The 26,277-nt window shown below is 38.3% G+C and overlaps 1 protein-coding gene across 1 annotated transcript in view; it reads right to left on the minus strand.

Moving 5' to 3' along the window:
• NID1 (nidogen 1) overlaps window positions 1-26,277 on the minus strand; it is a 44,113-nt gene that overhangs the window by 11,803 nt on the left and 6,033 nt on the right. The window contains 13 exon segments of the mRNA XM_039568583.1: window positions 1,833-2,005; window positions 2,632-2,856; window positions 10,622-10,744; window positions 11,488-11,631; window positions 14,463-14,591; window positions 15,681-15,824; window positions 16,750-16,995; window positions 18,816-19,016; window positions 20,121-20,372; window positions 21,624-21,773; window positions 22,680-23,107; window positions 23,764-23,993; window positions 25,056-25,355. Of these exon segments, the coding sequence (XP_039424517.1) occupies window positions 1,833-2,005; window positions 2,632-2,856; window positions 10,622-10,744; window positions 11,488-11,631; window positions 14,463-14,591; window positions 15,681-15,824; window positions 16,750-16,995; window positions 18,816-19,016; window positions 20,121-20,372; window positions 21,624-21,773; window positions 22,680-23,107; window positions 23,764-23,993; window positions 25,056-25,355 (2,745 nt within the window).

Consider the following 26,277-nt stretch of genomic DNA (forward strand, 5'->3'; position numbering starts at 1 on the left):
AGGTGGGAAATGGGGAAGAGAGGCTGAGGAGATCATTGAGTGACAGTCATTGTCAAATATCCTAGAAAAATACTTTTAGTTAAAAGTCCCTTTTAACTAGCAGACATCATTCACCATTATTTCAACGAAGCATTGGAGGTACTAGTACTGAATAGTTTGTCTGACTTCTACGACTTCACCTTACTGTGTTACCCCTTCATGTGCTTTTTTCCTGTCATTCTTTCCCTTTAAGGGGGAATAGTGACTTCTATCAAATCTGACTTGCACTGACATCCAAGTCATGCATTATGGCTGCACTTCCTATGTAGCACCATTTGACTCAAGTTCCAGCAAAGTAAGGTTTTAAAAGAAAAGTTAGCTTAAACAAGTGCTACATAAATCACTCTGGTGGAAAGAATATTCTCAGCAACAAGAAACATTTATATGCAATTTTTCAGGCGGAAAGAAGATAGGACTGGAGTTTGAGTTTAGAGTTCAAACTCCCTCCTCCAGGCAAATCAACAAGATTTTCAGGGTAAAGCAATTGGTGTACATGGATTCCCAAGTTTATCACTGTTGCTGCTTTTGCAACACAACTTCTTAGAAAGGTGTTCCAAACCTGTGAATTAAAACAGATGGACTTATTCATCAGTGTACATTAGTTCTGTAGGTTGCAAAACAATTTAAACACCTCTAGTGTCACTTTGCAAATATACAACACAGACAACACAAAGCTAACACTGTTAGCAGAGACTGAAAGTTTCATTTTAATTGAAAGTTTCAAGGAAAAATTGCACCTTATCTCTTGGAAGTTCTTTCCTGAAGATACTTTTAATTAATTAATTGAAGCTAGGTCAAGTAAATAATGAGACTAGGTGACAAGTATTCAGAATAATGTCTCTTTCAGTCTTATTACACCATTTTTTACACAGCATTTTACTTTTTTTACATTATTGCAGCAGCACTTTACATAAGGGACAAAACCTTGATTTTGCCCTTACATCACAGCAATTTATGGTACTATTTACTGAAGTGAATCTGTGTAATTTAGCCAGTATTTGATTTACTAAATACTCAGTATAATACATATTAAAAAAAAAAGAGGTCAGCACGCTACTTGATATTGCCATCTATTATAAATACAGTAACACTGGAATGAAAACAGAAACCCTAGGCCTCAGGCAAAACAAATGAATGTGATGAAACTGCCAGTGAAAAGGGCTGGCATGTAACACAGGTGGTGGAAAAGAGAGGTTCTCAGCACCAGGGATTCATTTTCTAGGGAAAAAGATCCTCAAGACGGTAGTAAGAAGCATGGGAAAAAGATCTACCACCCACCGGGCCTACACACGGGGAAGGAAGCAAAAAAAAAAAGAAAGAAAAATATAAGTGTAGCCAAGAAATGCAGACAACTGACTGAAAAAAACCAGGAATAGATTAAGATTTAGGAAAAAACTTTGAGGGACCACGAATGGAAAAAAAGGCCTCTCGGAATACTGCTATTGTAGGTCTCCTAAAATTTTATACCAGAGTCAGAAAGTCAGTAGAAGTGTGAATAGAGACGAGTTTATATTAAGAGCTGCTGGAGGCATGTGAGATTAGATTTTGTGTTGCGAGCTATTGTGAGCCATTCTCTAAAGGGAAATAATTATTTTTTCTACAGGTCAGGTTTAAGATTTTTCACTAGTCAGGTCAGGAATTTCCAGTGACAAATTGATGGCATACTGAAATTTTAATGAAGAGTAAAAATTGAGTTTTCAGCTTAAATTATCAATGTGTGTAGACAAACAGTGGCATTCACTTTTGTCAGGAATCTTCTAAAAAATAAGGACTGAGTATACTAAGTTACTTACTGGGATATGCAAGAGTGCTTTTGCACCGTTTTTCTTCATATTGTTTCCCTCTAGTGGAACATGTTCGATTTTACCACTTTGGGCAAAGAGCAAGTGCGTTCCTGGCGGCACAGGTACCGTATCTGGTCGAACAGAGGGCCCAATAACAACAGGAGGAGCAGCTGTGCTCAGACCTGGTTAACGGAGAAGGAAACAGATGGGGAAAAAATTAGCTAGTACAGCACAACAAGGCTCTTTATTATTTGCAGAGACAATTACAGTCAGACTTCTTAGAAGGAAACAGCCCTATAAGCAGACACTAATAACTATAATCAGATGCAGAAAGCTTCTGAAATTTTCCCCTTGTCTGACAGAGAAGGAGCAACTGACATAATAGGTCTTTTCATGTTTGGCTCTGTAATTGCTCTTTCCTTCAAATGTTTAGAAAAATCTGTCTTATTTTGCAGCTGAAGTGAGGAAGATGTAGGAAGGAACATCCTTCATTTCCTGAGGCAAGTCAGCTATTACAGCTCCCTGAGGGAGAGACTATCTGGGCTTCTCACTGTTTCAAGGCAAGGAAGAAACTAGAAGACATTCTCCTTATTCAGAAGCTTACCACAGCTGTCCAGATGCCCTGGCTGAAGGAAAAGTGTGTGTTGGAGTCACTGAAGGGCGTGAGACATACTGCCACTGGGACAGCAGAAATCTTCACTGCTCCAAGTCAGTGCTGTATCTCAGGGAAGGACTAAGCCCCATATTTGGGAGACAGTGCACTCGGGTAGAGAGATACCCACAAGAAATATCTGCTTCAGCCACTTACATGGTGGTTGAACTCCTGGACCGCTTCTGGTGCCATCAATCTCATTTCCATCCCTATCCACACACCAACAATATCCACTGGTAGAATGGCACTGAGTGGGTAGGTAATTCCCATGCTCATCACACTGGGGAATGAAGTGACCAACTCTCACATCCCTTGGGAAGAAAGCACCTCCACTGCCAAGAGCTACTTCTCGTTCATGCTGGCATTTGGTCTTTTCTACTTCTGGGGAAAAAAACCAAGAGAACAAAACAAACCCCAGTGAATATTTCTGTCTTAGCTAATAACTACAGTCCATTAACAGTTAACATATGCTGACCACCTACACACAAGAATTCTTACCTCTAGTGGAACATGACACTGTTACAAACCTTGAAGGCATATGACTTCAGAACAGCTGCAATGAGTCTGCCCTATGTAAGTGTGATGCATTTGCCTTAAACTTATTTTATCTTTCACTGTCTAGTTTAAAAGAGAACAAACAGGTCCTCTGCATCTTCCTTCATTGAAGGGTCATAAACAGAAGCTGGAAAACACAGTTGTTCTCCTTGAGGCAGATGAACAAGAACATTCTGTCTGACTTTTGAACCTGATGTCTACTCATTGGCAATTATCCATGGGCCTTAAAATGTGACAAATTAGACAGACCCTACAGTGGCTGAAGGTTTTTTTGTAATGCTAAAAAGTCGAGATTCCCTTCAAAGCCACAAGAGAATACCACAACATGAGGCAGAGGCCAAATTTTCTGCAGATCTTAGGAAGTGAAGCAGCTCATTGCTATGATGTATATTAGGTTTTTAAAGTTCAGTTATGAAGTTTGAGCACTCATTTGATTCTTGTGTATCTAAGAAAGGAATTGCAGACACAAGTTGTCTACTCCCTGGTGAAGCACAGAGAAACACAACATGCACATTGGCTACACCACATGCATATATACTACTGTAGGAACAGTAATATATATATATTCTTTCCTACAGAGGAAAGAAACTTCTCAGATTATCAGGATATTCAGGGATCTGTCTCTTTATGTTTCAATTTTACAAAATAGTCTGAACTAAAATATACACCTTCTTATTATATTATCTATTATGCAGTAGAGAAAGTCATCTGGATCAATATATCTTCTAGAAGCCAAACAACATTATGAAATTGAAAGAATACAATAAAAATAATGTATTTCCTTCTCCAGACAAAGAAATCTGGCTTTGTTTTACCATACACTTGAGATCCCTGGGAGAGAAAGCTGTAATTATAGGAGAGTATGTTTTCCCTGTCAATGATTTCCACAGACATTTAGAAATATTTAGCACAAACTGTCTGCTGAAGAGTCTTTAACATTACACTTCCATTTAGTCCTTTCCTTGTTTTTACATTGCCTGGTGGACAGCATTAGTTTTGTGTGGCTCAGACTAGACCAACTCCAGCCAAGCAAAAAGATAATCCCATGCATCTACAGACTGTTGTGGTGTAAATCACACAAAATCAAAAAATAAATAATTTTATTATTATCTAAACTAGTTATGCAAGCAAAAGCTTTGGACAAGTTTCCTGCACCTGGACATAATTAGAGGAATATAAATGACTGGAGAACAGCTCTATGAACAACTGGAATACTTGGCATCAGTTTTAATGTGGGTGGTGGAGAGCCTTGAATCAACCTACAAAATCAGGCCCTGTGGGAAAGCTTCCATTATCTGTGTCAAATTTTGTTTTCATGTATTCAGTGTACTGTGCAGCATGCAGGTAAAAGAAATGTTGATTCCAGGAAACAGATGGTTTTGCCACAGTTTTTTTTGAATTCTAAACTCTCATTGTGTGCACTGCTCACGGGAGAAAGCAGGGGGAACACAGAGTATTGGTAAACTACCCCCGCCCCCCCATTTTTGTCCAGTGGAGAAAAAAATTCATAATTGTATTCCTATCAGCTTTGAGAGACACTATTAACTCCTCAGTACGATATAAAAAACAAAGCTAGAAGCTGATCCTTTTCTTCTTCCCAACTCATAAAATTAGGGTATATACCAACAGGTTACAATTTTTCAATCAATATTCTATATGAATTATGGAAAAGAGGGTGTATACACTCCCAGATAGGACCCAGTGATTACACATAAAATATATTAGTGTTATCGGTAACTTGAAATAACAGTATCTGTTCTAATTTCAAGACAATATTCACATTAATATCTTCAGATTTTATACAGGAATTCTGATTGTATTTTTGAAGAGAACTTATCTCACAATGATCAAGACCAATCTCACAAATGGTCTGCTTATGCAGTCAGCAACACTAAAGTCAAGAGACTTGTCAAACAAAATTTTCAAAATTAGTATAATTTCTATAAGGCAGAGCATATGATTGGTTCTTTATAAAAACCCATCAATGCTGAAATTTTATCCGCATAAAAGTATTTGCAAATACCCTATTGTCACTCATTTTTAGGAATAGTTGTGTATTTTACTACTTCTTTGCTCATGAAAATCCCTTCTATTACTGATCACTTTATTAACAGTATCAAGTACAATAAGTAATCTATGTTAAACAGACATTCTGAAAAGAAATAAATCCAGTGTTGCCATGTTCATCTGTGCTGACTCAATCACTTTAACCTGTCTTTCAACATTTTGTTTTGACTCCCTAATATGAATTTAACCAATATTAAAGCTTATAAACCAAACAAGTCACTAAACTAAAGGACAGTTCAACCAAGCACTTGGAATCCATTCTCCATTTTTTTCTCCTTATCTCTGAATCATGACCAGGATTACTATGCTTACAGTTTAGAGGCACCTGAAGAACCGTGAGCTGAAACCCAGTACAGTGTTGTAGCCTATGCAACAATGAAGGCACAATAATCCTGGATACAGATGACAGTGGGTTGGGATAAATAGTCTGCTTACACTGCTTATACTGCCATACCTTTTACTCACTGAGGTTAAGAGAAGATGCTCTGATTTTGCAAGTTTTAAATTGCATTAATTAACTCTCTGAAATTAGCCTAGCTATGACAATGAGATTGAAAGATGAGATTGACACAACAAATAAAGCACATTTCTTGCCTTGATGAGCTAACAGCACAATTTAGATGAAAAGGGTAACAAGAAATGGCACATATTTAGGTAGTACAAGGGCTACTTTGTAAGCCAGCATCCAGACACAAACCTAAGAGCCAGTAAATTTCCTTCATTACAGCAGCCTAAATGTGGTTTCTTAGTGATCCTGCCTTCAACATAAATACTGCAATATTTCATCCAGTCAAGACTCTTCAAAGATACAGAACAATTAACATTATGAGAGTCCTCTGATCTCATGATTGGCAAGAAGCAGAAGTCCATTAAATACAACTGGTAGTGCCAAGAGCAAATAACATCTACCTGCTGTAACAGTGCTGTTACATCTACTACTGCACCTGATTGTAGCAAATGGAAAACAAGCCGTGCCTATTTCAAGTCTCCATATCCAGGGATAACTAGCCCTGATATTCAGGAGGTTCTTACCATTCTTGAAAACCACATTTGAAAGCCAAGGTAAATGATCATGTCAATGATGATAAAAATTATATACACCAGGATTAGTTCATTCTGCCAGAGATGAAACAACCAGTAAAGGCAGGACCTAGGTAATCTTTGGTGGTGAAAGAAAACAGGGGTGACATCAGCCTTTCATTAACAGCAGGATCAAGTCACAGTATTTTTCAGTGTATGCATTTAAACGTTACTGACCAGCACTTGCCATAAAATTAAGTAAAACCCCTCCTCACTGGGTTTTGGTGCAGTTGATGCTTAACTGCTGAAGGTAATACTCTGACCTAATAGCATTGTGTTTTCCTAGGGTGCTCTACTTATGCCCACAGGGCAGCATCATTTTTGAAACTAAGCACTTAATTTGGCAAATGATTAAAAACTGAAAGAAATAATCTGAGTCAGTAGTCAAATGTCATGAAGCAGTGGTATCTTTAGTAAATTCCCATATTACCTTAGTCTTGATTTTAAATTTCCTTATTAAGAAATTTAATTCCGTCATTTGGATTCCAGAGGAAGATACACAACTATAGGTTGCATCATTTGTGGAAGTGAAACAGACCACAAAACATGAGAAGGACAGGATGTAAATGTAAAGTTACACTTCTTCGAATACCCTGTGTAGACAAGCCTCTAAAGATAAGTCTATCTTTGAAACTACAACCCAAAAAAGCTATCAGCAGATCACAGCTCAGTTCTGTAGGGGTTGTGAGAGGATGTAAATAAGAATTCAGCATATACACAGGGAATATACAGGCATTGAGAAGAATATGAGGCTGGGCAGATGATTCAAGAAGTACTGTGTCCAGCTCTGGCAACCACAGTTCAAAAGAACAGTGAAAAATTGAATGAGTGTACAGAAAAATGCTCCTAAGATAGAAGCTGTAGAGCAGAACAGAGATCAAAAGTGCGATGAAGAATTTGTGTCCTGTGGAACAGAGTACAAGTCAGACTAGATACACAGAATGGTGCATCCTGAACTTCAGCGAAATATATGTCCTCCTTCAGAAGAATCAATTCATATTTGATGTGTTTTAAACTTTTTTTTTTTTCCCCAGTTGATTCATGAATTACCAGTAGCAATCTGGAATTTAAAAGTCACTGAAATATATTATGGAATTTGTAAAAATGAAAATGGAAGTAGCATGAATATAGAAATATGAGATGAAAACCATACATGTACACGTTTATCACATATGTGAAGAAAGAAACAGAATGGAGAAAAAACCAAACTAAAGCCATATACAAATATTCAAGGTATTTTTAGTCATAGAGGAATGCTCTCGTAGCAACACTGCAGAAAATGATTTATGGACTTCTCTTAAAAATGATGGAAGCCGAGTAAAAGGATGAGAAGCTGAGATATACGGACTTCTCTTCTTGAAAGACTTATACTGACATTTTTAATTTCTGTCCTCAGATGCTGGAGAAAAAAAAATTAAAAACCCAAATGAAAACGCTTCCCTTTTTTCCTTCATTTTCCTTTGTAACTCCTCACTTACAGTTTAGTCCTGGTAAGTGTGTTTCTCATGTGAAACCAGTTGCACACAGATGATCAGAGAATAGCTCTTAAGAGTTCCTAGCTCCAAGAATCTAGGCTTGTTTCTGTTTAGTAAACAGTGTCTGGGGTCTGTAGGGGTAGAAACACTCAGACATCTGGTTTTTTTGAAATGGAAAAATGAAGCGTGAGGAAATAATGAAGTACAGACTTTCTTAATAGCTGGGAGCAGCAGGACATTCCAACATCATTAACTCTTTCATTATCCTGCTGGCCCACTCCTACAGACATTCCCTGTGTGTGACTCAAATCCATTTTTCTTGTGAGTCTACTTGTTTCAAGAGTTGCCTTTGAGATTTAACAGTAGGTTTCACATAATAATAAAGACACCAAACAAGCAAGTAATTTAACACATGGGTTGGAACAGAGAACAGGAAAAAGAACTGAGTATTTGGGTGAATGAAACTTTCCATGCTGTTAACAACCAGGAAAAACTTCAGTTACTACACTGAAGCTTACTAGATCAAAACCTCAGTGGGTAAAAAGGGGAAGAAAGGGTCTCTAATTACAGCTGAATACAATACAGACTCCTCTGCAATCTCCATTCCAAAGCAACTCACTTTACAAATCGGGTGCTAGAGTAAACTAAATTACTTTTGGGAGGTTTCAGAAAGTATAGTGTACTTCTGTCTCCTGGCAATGATTAACTGATGGATCTATCCATTCTAGAGGCACTAAAGCTGTAGCAACAGATGACACCCCAAGGGCAGTTACTGTTCTATTAACTCTAAGAAGGGAGCAGTCGCTAAATTGTAAACATTGCCATTGCTGCAGACTGGCTGAGCAACAGATACTTTGCATTTCAGTCACAATTCAGCAAAAGTGAGACTTCTTATCTATACAGATTGTTTTTCTGCTCAGAACATTTAATGAGCAGAGATAATTGGTACAAGTGTTTCTAAAAGCCTGTCTTTTACTGCTAATACAAAACAGTATTAAAAAAAATCAGTGAGGCATATATGAAGACTAACAAAACCTGGCAGATCTCTACCCACTAAAACAGTAGATACAAAACTCTTAAAAATATCTTAAAAATATTTTGTTACTACTGTTAATATTGTGACACGGAAAAATCCCCGTTCAAGACAAAATTGTGTTGAGTACAGAAAGTGAAGAAGTGTACAGGATAAGTAGGAAATAAAGTTACTACCAAATAATACCGTCTGCTTATCAGTTTAGGAGACACACTAACCACTGCATAAGAAAAGGTGTTAAGAATAACACAAAAAAAACCCCAATTAAGTAAATCATCACATATACTCAGAAGAAATTGTGTCCTTGTAATAAAGCTAATTGGTTGATTTCAAATATCAGTCTACCAAACCACCCGTTTCATCTACAAAGGGTATGTGGAAAACATGAAAGCAATGTTTTTGCCTCTATAATTCTGCCTGAGGAACTGGAAACTTTAAGGTTTGATTTGCTTCAAATTATTCACATCAATTTTCTCCTCTAGGAAAAATAATTCTGTTTTTAGCAGCTGGATAGTTAGCTAAATATTTTGACAGAAGTCATAAACACCAGGTAGTTCTTCATTCTTCTGGCACTAAAATGAAAATACACATGGGTGATCATGCATGAAATGTTAGTTAAAAATTATATTAAAAGACTGACAAAGAGGCAAAAGCTAGGCCTCAGAATTAAACACTTCAAAACCTCCTACAATTTCCCTATGATATAAAAATCTACAAGCACTGGGTGATTTCACATGACATGTTACTGTGCACATGGTGAAGTGCCATGTAAATATGATCTAAAAATAGAAACAACTTTGTGATTTTTTTTCTTTCCTCTGTACAATCCTTTGCCTTTTGGTTTTAAAAACCGAGCATCCAATTGTGGGGGGGAAAAAAAGTTAGAAATTCAGAATTAGGAAATATAGAGGCAAGATAAAAATATTTAAGTTTCAGGTAGTAATATCATGCCACACAGACAAGCACTTTTATGCAAGTATGTCCATTATTAAAAAAACCAAAAACAACCCAACCAAAACCTCCAAACCCTTTCTTTCCTTTTGGCCCTAGAATATTCTTGTTACTCTTGTCTGCACAGTTTAAGTTTCAGTCTGTTGAGAAATGCCCAACAGCAAGAATCCTAGGGGGAAGAAGAATTGGGTTTGAATAGACTGAGAAGGTAGGCTTTATTTCCTGGATGAAAGCATTCACCATTCTACAAAACCTGAGTGCTGACCCATAGGTTTGCCATGCCGTGGAATTAAAGTAAAACAAAAACGCTACTTTGTGCTCCAATGTTCCTTTCTTTCTTTTTTTTTTTTTATTAAGCATATCTTCAAGATGAGTTTTATACTTCAAGCCTCAAAGTACAATAGAGAAACAGAAGTGTGAGGGTAAAGAACTTTCTCCTGAATAGAGAATAACAGGATAAATACAGAAACAAGTAAGTGCCAGCTAGAAACTGTAGTCTTTCTAGACCACAGGCTGTATGTGGCATGTAGGCATCTAGATCACACTGCAGACAACAGCCTCATGACTTGGGTCTCATTTTTCACTTTTCTCCTGTAAGTATTGCGTTCATTTGAATTGCCAACAATTCCTGATGTTTTATGGTATGTAATTACCAGGTATGCAAACCAAATCACCCCCACGGTCAAACCTTTACACAAGGCAACTTCAAAAGATATTATCAGCTTGGGACTGAAAACTGCTGAGGATAGAACAACCAAAACGTAAAATGGGACATTGAACAGGGTATCATGAAAATGTGATAGCAGTCAAGATACAAGTTTTGACAAAAGCTTGGTAAAGTCCTAAACTTGAAAGACTCAAGAAGAATAGAGACACCAGTGTGTCAGTAGACACTTTGTTTCAGAAGGGAACCAAATTAAGATATATATCCTCCAAATCCCAAATTATATTTCTGGTCCAACTTTCAAGAACTATAGAATTTTACCTCCTAACACACATCGGAAACCATCCCCACGATAACCTGCCTTACAGTGGCAGCTGAAGGACCCAGGAGTGTTGTAGCAGAAAGCATCTGGATGACAGTGGCCCTGTTGACATTCATCTACATCTGTAAAAGAAAAGATCAATCTCAGGTGACTGATGGACAAATCAGAGTGATGAAATAAAGTACAAACCTGCCGCATTTTCAGGCTCCTATTTTATGGTATCTGATTAGACACACAGACAGCTCTTTGGAAGTATGTCTAGTACAGAAATGCAAAGGAGGAAAAAAAAGGGGCGGGGGGGGGGGGGGAAGCATGCCTGTATTTTAGGTTCTGTATTTCAGCATTCTCCTATTCCAAAGGGTAATAGACATTATTAACTCGCACAGTATTTTAGACATATATGTCCATATTTCCCAAAGAAAGTGCTTAACATAGCGAGAGAAGTAGAATTTGGCTAGCCCTGTTTACAACATGTAGTTAGGTAAAGCTGCTCTCCCACTGCACTCAGACTGACATGAAACAGAATGTAAATTTTTTTACGTAGTCTGAGCATTTTGTGTCACCACCTTAGTAATCTAAATCAATACAGTGCAGACAGTTGCAGCAGACAAAGGTCTGCAGCTGCAACTACTGCAATTTGTGCATTTATCTCATCTTGGACCTTCTACAGACCAAATATTAAAGCGTGAATTCAAAAGTGAGGGGAGGAAAAGAGGAATGATTAATTAAAAATCCTGCCTGAGGGATTTAAACTATGAAATTTCCTACTTGAAATGACAACTAAGTCATGACAAGGAGACGGCAAAGACCAGCCCAGCTGTGCAGTGAAGAGTATAAAAGCCCCACAATAAATGTTGCTACCCACCCTCGCAGGCATGCCCATCTCCAGAGAAGCCAGGGAGGCAGGTGCAGATGTAGGCAGACCCTCCGGTGTACACACACTGAGCACGCTGAGGAATGTCACAGTTGTGTGTGCCCGTCTGGCAGTGGTTTACCACATACTCGACAGCTGCAGGTTAAATGTGCAAGAGAGGAGATGAAAATCTGAACTTTCCTTGACAAAGTCTAAGCCTCAGAGTAAGTTCATATGAGAGAACAACATCTGTGAAAGATTACAGAAGAGAAAGGAAACAAGGAACTGAGGGTTTTTTGCTCTGGGGGTTGGGATTTTTTTTTTCCCTGAAATCTCTCCTCTCACTGGTGTTAGATCTTATTAGTGTTTTACAATGAATTGATTGTCCTCAGCACCTCACAGGTGCTTGTTAATATAGAATGGGGCAGAAAGGCTACCATAGTGACAGATCCTAATATCCATACCAGCTTTGTTTATGAAAAGGAGTCCTGAATGAAGAAATGTAAGGCATCTCACAGAGCTACCTCACATGTTAGCTAAGTGGCCAGTTCACTGCATTGGGAATTATTTAGATGACCTGCTACACTAACCTAGCACTGACCCAGGGCTGCTGTCACTTGGCAATAAATAGGAGCTGTGACTCACTCAGTGGGAGATAAACACATTTGTCAACTACTGGAGAGATCTGGAACCAGACCCTGCAGCTTTTCATAACTCTCTCATGCTGACAGCAGTGACTCTGAAGGCACTGCACTACTTTGCACACAAATTGTTTCAGGAAGCTGCTGGAGCTCTGCCTATGCTTACCTGTTATGTCAGAGAACAGGAAAGGAAGCCATGGTACTTGAAATAGGAAGTGGTAAAATACTACAAAAATTTTGGGCCACAAAAATAGGGTGTCCAGTGTGTACATCTAGGAACAGACTTCCAGCTGCTGTAACAGAGGCTGCTGTAACACTGAGGCTCTCTTTACACAGTTTTTATAAGGAGTTGACAGAGGGCCAAGACAAGACTCTACAACCTTCCTTTCATCACAGTACACAGACAGAAACTACCACAGTGTCAGCAGGGAAATAACAAAAATCTTCTATCAGAGCCATATCTGAAAACACTCATTTTTTCTGTTTCTCTGGAGGAAATGACATCATTGTTAGAATCATTAATACTTTTGTTTGATGGAGTAAGTTTTAGATGAAAAAATAATTCATTAAGAACAGCATTATAAATGCGTAAGGTAAGAGTTGGAGCTCAAAGAAAGTCCCCAAGTCCTCCGGTTTCTCATCCAACAAATAGGAGAACAGGATTTATTTACAACCCTCTACTAAAGCTACCCAGTGAATCACACAGCTGGTATGAAAAAAAAAGGCAGTTCCATAAAAGCTGAGTCAGAGCTGTTATCCCTGAGCAACTTGCAAAAGCACAGAGAGTTGCTATTGCCCCTTCTGGGGTTCAAATTGTCTGTAGGTTATAAAACCTTCTACTGTGAAAAGATTACCATGATATTTATTTTCAATCTGTTGGGAAACTAGAGTCTATCTTCCCTCTCTTCAGCCTTAAAAATGCAATTTGGTTTTGGTTGAAGGAAGGGATCAAACTGAAACCCTTCAAGCTGGGCAAGGAATTACTTAGCACTTGCTAAAAGGAGAACATCAGCTTCATGGGAAAGTGGTAGAGTGAAGCTGGTGAGGTCATGGCTGGAGGGAAGAATGTTCTCTTTCAGGTCCAAGTCACAGAAGTGCAGTGTTGGACACAACAGAAGGAACATAAAGCTGCTCTTCCACATCTCACCCTATCCCTTCCAGTGACCTGGGTAGAAGAAGCTGCTTTTTCTGCCTGTTCTGCAACAAAGGGAGACTTAGGGTTCACTGTGACTTAGGGAACAGACATGAATTGTAATTCCTACTGGAGCAGACAAATTTGCCTTGTGATGGAGTGTAATACACAGCATGCAAAGCCACAAATTCAGAGAAAGTAATGCAACTCTGCTGTAAGATGAAGGCTCCTCAGTCTTAGCTGAAGAACAGTCTTGGCTATAATGAGCAACAACCTGGATGCATTAGCTGATCAAAGCATAACTAAGCTTCCACCACAACAACAGTTGTAGTAACAACAGAAGCAAAAAGTCCTCAACTGTTATCGCTTATTTCCAAAAAAAAGAGGAACTTCCAGCCATACTGCAAGTGTATGGCTTCCAGCCATACTGGAAGAGTGTGTATACGTTTTGTTGGTACAGAATTACTGTCAGGTTGCAAAGATAAAAATTCTAACAAAAAAAATCCAATCTCTATCCTATCCTGACAGCTGCAGCTCTAGAAGTAGAGTCATTACTCCTCTTATCTGTTATTTGTCATTATCCCTCTTCTAGCTACCATTTGTGGATTCCTTTTTCCAAAAAGAATTTCTACAACTTGAGTGAAAAACGGGGCAAACAGGAAAAAGATAGTCCTTGTTAGGACAACCGTAGTCTAGCAAATATAGATTAACTCAGGCTTCCTCCAGAAAAAAGTTTTTAAATTACAGAAAAATAAACTAGTTCAGTGACAATTTCTGAATTTGATATGTAATGGTTCATTTAAAATCAACTAAAGAGCCAAATCGCAAAGATTTTAACATTCAAATGATCTGCAGCTACAATTCCTTTTCATCATGATAAATTATCACTTCAGAATAAGTCTGCAGTGGCCAAGACACACTGTTTTAGAACTGTGCACTATCTTGTCCAAGGGATGAATCTGTAACTAAAATCTCATCTGTTAAGTTGAACTCTAGATTAGACATAAGAAACAAAACACAAACCCTCAAAAAGCCAAAAGCACAGCACTTAGAAAACACAGAAAAAACCAGTAATCACAAGCTGCAGCACAAACTCCTGAATTCCACTCACAATAGAAGTCAGCACAGATTGGGAAGCACTGATTTCTGTCTCTGCTAGACACATCAGACCCCAAAGGCTGGTGGGCAATGCTTTTAAGAAACATGAAACTCACCAACACAAGTCCGCCCATCTGCCGCAAACTGGTATCCCTCGACACACTCGCAGCGGTAGGTTCCCGGCTGGTTGTTGCAGTCTGCATTGGTGCCACACAGCCCTGGCTGCTCTGAGCACTCATCAATATCTAGGATATTAAAAGGATTTTGGTTATTACAAAGATGCATTTGATATGCATGCCAGAAAACCAGAAACTGGGGAACTCCTGACTAATAGCAGTCTTCTGCACTTAGGCCACAGCTTGGACAGACCATACCTCCTAAGAGATATTAATAACCTGAAAATAAGTTTTGAGGTAACTGTGCCCTCAGCTAATCCACACCAAAAAGAAGAAAACAAACCAGAGGAAGCTCTATCATGGAATAATAACGGGAAGGCACAGAAAATTGGAGAAGAAAGAGGAGACAAAAAAATTGCCGCCTTAAGTGATCAGAAGCAATGATAACTACTGGGGGAGCATGAACTCCAGGAAAGGCTTCCCATTTCATTATCCATATACATCTCTAATCCACTGCTGCACAACTCACAGCACTAGAGGACTGGAAGGGACAGTGTGATCCTGTTGTTTTCATTTGCAAGTTGATTAAAGGGTTGGAGTGGAAAAAGAGTTGTGCTTTGGGTTTAAAAAAACCCCAAAACTTGGTTAGGTAATAGGGATGACATATTTCATTAACACCCACTTTCACTGCTTTAAAACAAGTATTAGACCTGTGATTTGATTACAAGGCAAAACCCAAATACACTAAGAATACAGAGCTAGACAGAACGGGGAAATACAAGTCTTCTTGAACAGAAAAGGGTTTTCAAAGCAGATCATGAAAAAGATTATTTCAATGACTTGCACAATGACTCTGTCCGCATGTGCATTTCCTATTTCTCATCTCCCCTGAGAACCTTTAAACTAGTTGACTCATTTTAACCAGAACTTGCATTATAGTAGGTTTCTCACAACTAAGTTCCCACATGTTTTATAAAAAGACAAACTGGGTGGGAAAGATGTTTTGCAAGCTAGGAAAACATACTCTTCCAGACAGTCAAACTTGCTTACTTTGATTATTGAGATACATCAGGTAGCCCAGCAACCCTCTAACCTTAAAACCAGCCTCTCAGGGCAGTTCATTTTGCTGGAATGGCTAATCCTGAAGGTCAATATACCACAAGGAAAATAAGTTCTACATGAGCTTTCGTTTCACAACAAATGGAAGCCTTCTGATACCATAGCAAACGTTTCCATCTCCACGGAAGCCAATCGAACATTCACAGAGGAAACGATTTCCAGTTCCTGGACGGCACACAGCATTGGTGTCACAGTTATGAGTACCAGTGTAGCAAGGATTCCGGTTAATATCTGCAGAACCATCTGGCAAGAGAGACCACATTTAGCCTTGATGACTCTGTCCAAGTAATAGCCCCCAGTTAAGGCCCAGAAGGAGGTTGCTTGTAATGCACATTAAACAAGGAAACATACTTTTGCATCAGGAAGAAAGGGACTTGCAGGTGGATAAGCAGGACACCAATCTTAGATATGTATTTAATAGCACCAGTATTCCTTGTTACTTGTACAAAGGACTACTGAGTTCAAAAAGAACCCCAAAAACCTCTCTGAAGAGCAAGACAGAAAGAAAATTCATCTTCCAGTCACTGACACTAGACTCAAAACATGATTCTTAACAGCTTGGTTTATTCATTTTAATTAGCAGAACTTTATTTTGTAACAAACAAAAGTGAGCACAGTCTGTTTTTATACTCATCTGGTGTGCATTTTCAAATTGTCTCTTTGCTTTCTTTCTGATGTTAGTGCAAGCTTGGATAGCTCATCCAAAAAAACACCTTTCATAAGCAGCCTACAGTTCAAAGATAAAATGCCATGTTTCAAGATAAATTATAGAAACTCATCCATAGTAAATCGTATTCCACTCTTTTGCTCTCTTCTCTGACGATGCCAAAAAAAAAATTAATAGAGGAACTACAAATTAGGTAAACACCATACTCCACGCATACAAGTGGGAATAGATTCAAGGTGGTATATTGAGAGTATTTCAAGGAATTAGACAAAAACCCCAGTGAATTTCAAGAACAGAGCATCACTTAAATACTCTTTCTCAAGTAAAAATACAAATTCTCAACAGTTCCATTTCTCTTCTTCACTGGTGGATCTGGACTGCTGCTACCTAATGAAATTAATTAATCTTCTTAACAACCAGCTAGGACAGGCTATAAAAAATGGCTGACTGTTCTTAATTACTCACAAAAGAGAAAAAGCAAAATTTGCAATGGATACATACCACTGATGGGGCCGATGGAATTGCTCATGGCGTATCGCAGGATCTGCTCGTCTCTGTTGTACAGGACAAACACACTGTCCACTGAGAGCTGTTGAGTGGCAGGAGTAGAATAGTGGGAGTCATCATGGATGCACTCATCAAAGGAGATGGTCTGGCGCCACTGATAGGCACCCGTGTACGTGGAAGCAACTCCATCCCTTTCAGGTTCTGTCACTGTGTACTCCCTCGAGGAGGATGAAGTGATCACTGCAACATGACAGCAAACAGGCTGATCAGAGCAGAGATCAAAAGCTCTCTGTCAAATGCTATCTGTAGACTTGGGATGCAGTCTGTGTAGTGCAAATAGGAATGTCAAAGGCAAGATGCTATAAAAATGGATGTATTTCCATGCAAAGGAATAAGCACTTGAGCACACTTACTCTGTTCTCAGGTATCACAGCTTTGAGAAATGAGTAATTTCATTTATTTTGACATGTTTTAAAAATTTAACTTTGTGGGTTTCCAAGTAATGAAAGGAAAATTCAACTCAGCAAACCCAGAGGTTCTTTAGGTGGATTTATATAACACATCTCCAAGATAAGGACAAGAGCCACCTCACCAGCCTAAACTACACCCACTTTTAGTTCATTGTAGGCTATTAGCCTTGGATTTTAACAGAGCCCTGAAGAAGCTGCATGTCTGAGAGCTCCTGTATGCTCCACAACAGTTTTCTATATTGGGAAAAATTGTGAACAAAACTCTTCAAGAAAAATATCTGGGCTTGTGGATCCTCCCACCAACAGAGAGGTCCTCAGAACACCACTATTCTTTGTTTGGATACCAGAACACACCTGTATCACTCCACTTGCAACAGCTGGCAAAATCTGGATTTCTGCTAAGTAGGAATCCATTAGATACGCCATGGGGCAGTAGAATAGCAGCTGTTTGAGTCCTGGTAAATCAAATCGGGCCTGAACGACACCTCCCTCCAGCCTGACTTTACCTCCATGGGAACAGCATTTCTGCCACGTAGGCAACTGTTCTATAGAGCAGATGCTGCCCAAACTCTGAAGTTGTTCAGCACAAAGCAGAAGCTTCCTGCTGCTTCCACTTCCTCCTCCTCCCAGTCCTTAACAACAGGCAAAGCACGAGGGGGTTCATCACTGGCTACCAAACCCAGACATTAGTGAATACAAGGCCATGATGATGCCACTACACCATTTTCAGCTATCTCTAGCAACCAAAAGTGCACCCTTGGAGCAAAGCGCAGTCTCTCCAGTATTCATGTGCACCAAAGGCTGCTTCCTCTGTACTGCTCTTTGGCACCTGGGCTGGCTGGCCAGCAGCAACACTCCAACCTCACTTCTTTTCTTTCTGTTTTGAAACACCCATAATTTCATCCAGGAAGAGGAAAGCAAAATAAGTAAGCAAAACAAGATTGCCCTGTAAATAGTGAATGAAGAATGGTTCTCTCAGGAAACCTAGGATCTGTGATAAAGGAATTGAGAGAGAGGAGAGAGAAGTATTGAAGAGACAATGTAGGAAACTGATAAGGGAATTAAGAGGTTCCTAATTTTCCAGTCAGTTGTTCAAATCCAGCTCAAATAATACTGATAAATGCTTGCAGAGTCATTGTAATGCAGTTTACATGAGACATAGTGGTAAATAATTGGTTTAGTCTGAGACAAGATCAAAGCTCACTTAATGACATTACCACAAAATTATATACACAGTACAGCTCCTACTAAAGGGCTGTGGACCTACAGAAAAAAACATAGCAACTTGAACACTGCCATCAACAGCATAAAAACAAGGCCAACAAAAAGGGGAATCGAGAGTGTTTTTCAAACATCAGTTCAGAGAAAGTTAAACTTGTATTTTTTCAATGAAAAGATTAGAAATACTTTCATTGTCCCACTCAAAATCCGCCTTCTTTTGAAATCTTTTCCTAAGAGGCAAAAAGCAACTTTCTATAAGTCAAAGGGTCTAAATACACTTGCTAAAAAAGGAATAAAATAATGTTTTTCATATTGTCTTAGTCTCTGCTTTGTGCACTTTCTTATAATTTAATTCTTATGAAACCTTACCAGAACTAGACGTGTGGTAGAGTTCGGTGTATGGCTCTATATGGACTGAGGAACCAGATGGGATCTCAGGTATTCTGCCCTCCATTTCTGTGCTGATAGTAAGGTGACCATGCTCATCAATGCCACTAAATTTCTGCTTTACAACCAGCTTCTCATTGTTGCGGAGAAAAGTTACTTCTGTTTGCCGTGTGAACTCACCACCTAAAGAAAAAGAATTAGTTAAACACTAAACTAAATAGAGGTTTCTGATTCCTTCTATTCCAAATATTGTTTCTAGTAGATAAAATATAAATCACCATTGTTGGCAAGTTTTGATTTAGTGCAATTGCTAATGTCTTGTGTTTCTAATGAAATAATTTTCAGAGATATACTGATAATATACTTGGATATTGCAAGAAAATTTTTTTAAGCAGCGAACATGATAAATAACAAATAAACCTGAGGGAGCAGGGTTAAATTAAATTTAAAAAGAAGTTCTGGCTAAGCTAATAGTAGTAGGCCTTATCCTACCATTTAAAAGGACAATTTAGAGAAAATTTCCATTAGGAGTACAGGGAGTTAAAAAAGAATTCAAAATCCAGTACATCTGTTTCCAAATCAAAAACAAGTGAAGTATGTGTTGTAAATTCCAGAACAAACTTCAAACACACCAAATCCAAGAAAATCCCAAACCAAAAAGTAGTCTTCAACTAAATTCGTATTACATGTCCATAAAGGATCAAATTTTAAAAAGAAACACATGAACAGAACAGATTGAATCTACAGCTTGACTTCATTTGCACAACCAACCAGATTTGGCCTCAATCTCTTATGAAAAGCTCGGATTGTGAACAGGGGTTTCCCTCAAACAAGCTAACGGAGTCATTTGCATGTCATGCAGCAGCTGTTTCTGTAAAAGGTTTCAGACCCTCGTGAGGTCAGATTCTCATTTCTCTTTTGCTCTGTTGGTACAATCAGGCAATTAACATGTTAGACCTCTTGAAGATGTAGGAAAAGACTTTTTTAACAACTATGTACACTCTAGTAACAACTCCCCCCCCAAAACAGATCTTTTTAATAATCTCTTTCTTGAACAGAAACTGGCCAAGCCAATCTTCTCTCTAACACACTTAGCTCTTGTACACTGACAGTAAATTAAAAGGTCCATTGCCTATATATTGTAAACAAGAAAAACGGTGAGAAATTTGATTACAAAAAACCAATTTGCAGCTCAGAATAGATGTGTGCTTCTAAATACGCATCTATTTTCTATCAAGACAGAGGAAAGCATAGCAATTTTGAACATTATTTTAATTTAGAAGTTACCAGTAATGCTGAATCCATTTTTATATCCTTGCTGTTCCACAGCAAACATCCATCCTATGATACCTCCAATAGAGGCAAGAGGCAGTAGAGAATACCCCACAGTCTCCGGGATTGTGCTGATAGCAGTGTAGGCACGCCCTTGGTTCATCACAACATATGAGTGGAGATCAGTGTTCTCAAATACAACCGGAACAGGGTTATTTCCTACAAAGATTCTTCCTCTGACCTTCCCGTTGACTCTCTGAGGAGAACCTGGCAAATCAATACAATGCATCAGAACAAAATAACAGTTCTCTCATACTCTCCAGGGAGCATGTTCAGAGTGTTCACAATGCTCAGTGTTTAAATAAATGGCAAACAAATACTCAGAATTCAACCAAGAAACTGCCATGTGTTCACTTGCTTATGTAGGTGCATGCATGTGTGTTGTCTTATGTGGATGGTTAAATGGCCAAATTTGCCTGAAGAGATGCCCTTTATCCTCATTAAAAGTTCTGTCTGAAAGGATAACTCCATAACACTGTTACAAGTATACCTGACAGTAAGTGGCAGACAGAAACTTCTTTTTAAGATCACACTTCATATCGATACACACTGAATGCAAATTTGCTCATTCCCTATTAGAAGACTAACACCATTAGTCATTAGAATAATTGACCTGTTATTCTAACCTATTACATTTCTTGGCTCTGAACTATTGGCCATGTTGAAGACCGTCAGTGTTACACAGAAGTAGCTATTTTGGATTGCTAGTTTTCTGTATACAATTTCCTACATGGAAGTTTAAATTTGATTATCATCAGATCCTTCTTTCCTTTCTATGGAAAATCCAATTTTATGAACTGAAAACTAAGTATTAGGTTTTGCTTTCCTGGTTTACAAAAGCATAGTCTTGCAGTAAACTATTTGAGTTGTTGAAATGCATCTGTACTCTGAGGCAAATCACTATGAGGATTACAAGTGTATACATAAGAAATTCCTTTATGGATTTTACATGGGAACAAAGTTTAAATGGGTATTTAACAAAAATCTGGCAGATCAGCCCATTAGAAAAGCAGCTTAAGAGTCAGACAAAGAGGAGCCATGCTCTTTGGTTCGACGATCAAAGTTAATTTGTTCATCACTTTGAACTGTCCATTTCTAGAGTGAGGACCATATCAGATTATAACACGTTGGAACTTCATGACTAATTCTAGGAAATACCACTGGATGTTATGCTTTCTTTTAAATGATGTCAGTTACAGAAGAGTTTATTTTTTTCTAGAAAGTAACATTGAAATGAATAAAGCATGTAATTAACCACTCAAAAAAATTTGCTTCACTCAAAAAACCACAGCATTTTAAAAAACAGAGCTCACTGATTAAAATACCTTTCACTATATCTTAGTGATAAGTCTTTCAAAAAGTCTTTAGCAGGACTTTTTTGGAGTTGAATGCAGGTCACCTCATTCAAGAATGCTGTACGTAATTGTTGCTTATGTATCTAAATTTCAAACCACTTACCTTCTGCTACACATTGTCTGCCATTTCCTTTGTAACCAGCAATACAACTGCAACAAAATCCGTTGGGATAATCCTTGCAAATAGCATGAACAGAGCACTGGTGACGGTTGTTAGCACAGGTCTGTTGGACATCTGTGTGGTAGCGAAACACTGTGGAAAACAAGACCAGACATTTATACTTCATGTCATTACTGTGGTATTCACACATCCCTGGACTAGTTTAAAAGTGTCTCTGGACTCACTTGATCAGATTTTCATTTTCTCTTCACGGGAAACAAACTATTGCAATTGATATTGGCTAACCTTGCAATATACAACTGTCTACTATTTCACAGAAAATATCAGGGCTTCTGCTGTTTAATTATTTTGTTAGAAAATCGTTTAGTTCTATTGACTTCAGCAGATCTATATTAATACAGATCAGTTGAAATTCTTGTCAAAACTAAACACACAGTAATTTTATCTTGTCCTTGTTTCCAAATCAAAACAAACAGGACACTTTCCAACTTTAGAAACAAAACAATCAGCACAGTACCCAGCACCATGCAGCAACTGATGCACCCTGCAATCCTAATTGTTTTATCCTGTTACTTAATGGAGATAGCAATTCTCACACCTGCTTCAAGAAACAATTAACATCTGGGCAGTCAGTCACACTACTCCGAAATTTCTAGAAATGCTTTATCAGAACTTAGAATTGCTAATTCCACCCTTCTAAGACCTGAGGCCATGAAATCCTAGCCAAAAAAATTTATGACAGCTTCTATTCCCAACCTTTATTAAATCACCTGTATTCAGAAACACATCTGAGAAAGGCCTGTGAGCTTGACAAGATCTGAATCTGAGAAAGGCCTGTGAGCTTGACAAGATCTGAATCTGAGGTGACATCCAAGTTAACTACCTCAATGAATAACACAAACTTATAACGTGTCCAGATTTTCAGATATGAAACTAATGAGAAGGAAACATTATTTCTTTTGTAATTCAATTCCTTTCACATGTCTTTTTTGCAGCGTATCCATGTTGGAAGCAGCTGAACTGTACAAAAGACCTTACCTATTCCAGTTTCATCAAATTCTTCCACATCTATGACTTGGGGTGGCTGTGGGGGGAACTGCTGGATCCGAAACTGGCGAGGTGGAGCTTTTGCTGTTGGGAAATTTTGAGGACTGTAAAAAGACTCAGTTGAAGGTGTTCCTGTTACATCTTGGTATGGAGTCAGAAAGTCTTCTGCAGCTAGCCGAGGAACACCGTACGTGACAAGGTGCTGATCCTCTTCAGTGCTGTCCGTACTACTTGTGACATACTGCTGAGTTATTTCAGTGGAGCCGTAGTCGGACATAAAGGGCTTAGAAGTCATCTCCTGGTCCTCTTCATTGGACTCTAGGCTCTCCAAAACATTGCTGATCTTGGCAGGCACAATACTGTCAGATGAGCTACCAATCTCAAACACCCAGACACCCTGCTTCCCAGCATTGCTGCTTCTGTCAAAGAGAAGCACATGCCAAATAAAGCAAGTTGTGTGGTATTTCCAGCCTACACACAATGTTACCCTTCACTGAGAAGCACCAGGACAAAACTGCCTAATTGTCTTATCTACATTACACACTTACCTACAAGTACAGTTTATTCAGCTGTAAAACACCCTTGACAGTTTGGGTAACATTTTTTTTCTCCTCACCCACAGCTCCGTTGAGAATTTCTAGCTTTCTTGTCTCCAAAGCAGTAGGAACAGAGGGAGATTTTAGGGCCACAAAGATCTTGCTACCACTTACTAAAACTTTCTAACTCATTCCCTTTCCTGCTTGTTCACCCTTTCTTTCAAAACCACAAACAAACACACAGAAACAACCTGCCTAGGACAGACTATGAAGAATTGAAGACTAAATGGTGCTGTTTATAGAAGAACTAAATAAAAAGGAGTTCCTACCAGTGACAATGGAACTAAGGACTTTTGTCAAATTACAATAAAGTCCTCAAAGTCCTCAAAAGAGTGGATATTTATCAGTACTCGATCTTGTGATTTCTCGCGCGATGGCTAATGGGATCTTATTAGTTCTCATTGATTCATGCAAAAAATTAAGAAAATCATGGAACTCTGATGTTTTCTTGAGGTGTTTAAACAAAGAAAAAAGCATACTTGTATAGGTTTCTAATGGTGTCTTCATCATCAGCAATGACATTGTAGGATCCTGGTTTTTCCCAAAAGTAGTAGTTTGTAGAGGCTTGACTAAAGCCAACCACAGCAGGAATATTTTCATCACCATTCTTGGAGTATGTGCTATAGAACTGCAAACTGTCTTCTGGATAAAGGAAAATAGCATACGAACTGGAATCAGAAGAGGCTAAGACAGCCTGGAAAGTGTTTCTCTGTGGGAAAAAAATTAATACATATTTACTCACATAAAAATAGTCAAGAAAGAGTAATTATTTTCTTTTCAAACACAAAATGAAAATCAGAATTCTCATTGAGAAGAAAAACATTATCAAAAGTAAATTAAATCTGTAGGAAATAGAGAGGTTGCCCAAAATATAACAATTTTAAGTTCTGTAATGCAGTAGGATGCTATTTCATTTCCTTAAAATAACTGAAGTGATGTGCTAGACTAAATAAAAAATTCTGTAAACAGAATGTTTAAAGTAAAGTTCAAGTTTCATGTTGCTCAAGTCTTTTCCCATAGGAACACTTCTGCCTACTGTAGGAACCACTGGGACAGCACCTCAGACATCAGCTGTTCATTGCTACCAGAGTGCAGAGGTGTTACTATGAACACAATGCTTTTGTCGAGTTCAGCAAAATAAATTAGTTGTTGACATAAAAAGATTTGCTAAGTAGTGGTAATGTTCTCATCAGCTTTGATAATTATGGCGTAGTAAGTTACATATCCTTGCAGGATAGTACCTGAATGGTTTAAAAGGGGAAAATGATTTGTGAATAATAAAAAAATAACCTCTAATTTCTTAATTCAATACTAGCTACAAAACATTAGTTTTTGTGAATGCAATATCATCTGTTCAAAATGGTCTTAAGATCCTACTAGTCCATAGAGTTATCTGATTTTACATAGTTTGATGTCAAAATTACTTCAGTCTGTTGAAAAATGCAAGCCAGCAGGATTATATTGAATGGAGGGAGGTCAGGATATTCTAGTTCAGTTATTATCACAACACATTTAACATTCAAAGTAAGAGCCATTAAGAAACACAAAGAAATCAGCTACGTAGTTTCAAGCATTATCTTTTGAATTAATAAAGTATTATTAAAATAAAACTCGTAAAAATTCTGGAAACTCCTATTTTGCTACAGCCTTTTCAACAATAATATACATTCTTAGCTCTGCAGAATTCATTTAAACACAAAACACAGGTTGCAGTGCTACACTTTAGCTGAGTGTGTGTCCAACACGACTCAAAACTCTGATTAACATTCACCTTTTCTTCCAAAGTGTGATCTTCCCCTGGTGCCTGGAAAGGAGCCACAAGCTTCCAGGTAACAATAACAACACTGCTGGGATCAAAAGCACTCTCAGGAAAACCTCTTTTGACATAGTCTGATGCAAGTTGCAAGACATCAGAGGATGAATCTTCTCTGAAATACACATTTCCACGTCCATCTGTTGTGTCCAGGTCAGACATAAAAGGAGCAATAGCCCCAAAACTCACTGGGAATTGACCAAGATATTTTTCTTCACTTGAGGGTTCATTCACTGCAATAATCCCATTAGTGGTAACCTAATAAAAAGATGAAAATTGTAACACAAATACTGTTCATACAACTGTGTCCCACACATATGCTCCAGATCACAATATTTTAATTTCAAATCCAAAAGAAATGCAATAAAAAGTCAGGTTTGTATCTGAAAAGTAACCGTGTTTTTTTAAGCTTTTGTTTAGAATCCCATGTCAGGAGTCCTGAGATTTCAGTTGCCCAAAACCAAAGGTTGACTTCATGGATAGAACAGCCTTTTTTTCCTAGATCACGATTTTAGCTATTTAAATTTCAGACACCTATTGTCTCTTCTGACAAGGATATACATAACCTTCCCACCACTGCTTCAGAAGCTGATAGAACTTCTGAACAAAGAACTAATTTACACATAGACACCAACCCCAAAAAACTGCTCCATGCTTAAATATGGTAATAGCCTGGGTGAAAGTCTTTTGGGAAGTCATACAGATTTCTCTTTGCCTTCAGTTTTCACTTCACTACAGCCACCCTCCTAGGAAGTCCTCTGCTACTGTGCAAGGCTAACAACAACAAGCTGCTGCTCATTCTTAAGACATGCTGTGAGCACAGCTCTTACACCAGAGGCTATAGAGGCTAGGAAACAGAATTTCCATAGCAAATATAGGCTACCCTATAAATTCCTTTACAGCTGAGTGCCCAGACTGATAGAAAAATGGCTCTAATACTTGAAGGGGGGTGGGAGAAGGTATTTGCATAAATAAGTGAAACTCTTGATCTGAAAATGCATTGTACTGGCTCAGGGAGATTTAACCCATCAGCGAGATGGTGATTCACTGTCAGCCACCTCTGACTAAAACTGAGATAAATACATACATACAGGTAGGTGCTAGGGCACACCCAAGTGCGACAGCCAATCTCCACTGCCAAACCAGAGCTCTCTCTCATGCACACAAGCAGTGAGCAAGA

Source organism: Corvus cornix, chromosome 3 (assembly GCF_000738735.6).
Source record: "Corvus cornix cornix isolate S_Up_H32 chromosome 3, ASM73873v5, whole genome shotgun sequence".
In the NCBI taxonomy this organism is placed as follows: Eukaryota; Metazoa; Chordata; class Aves; order Passeriformes; family Corvidae; genus Corvus; species Corvus cornix.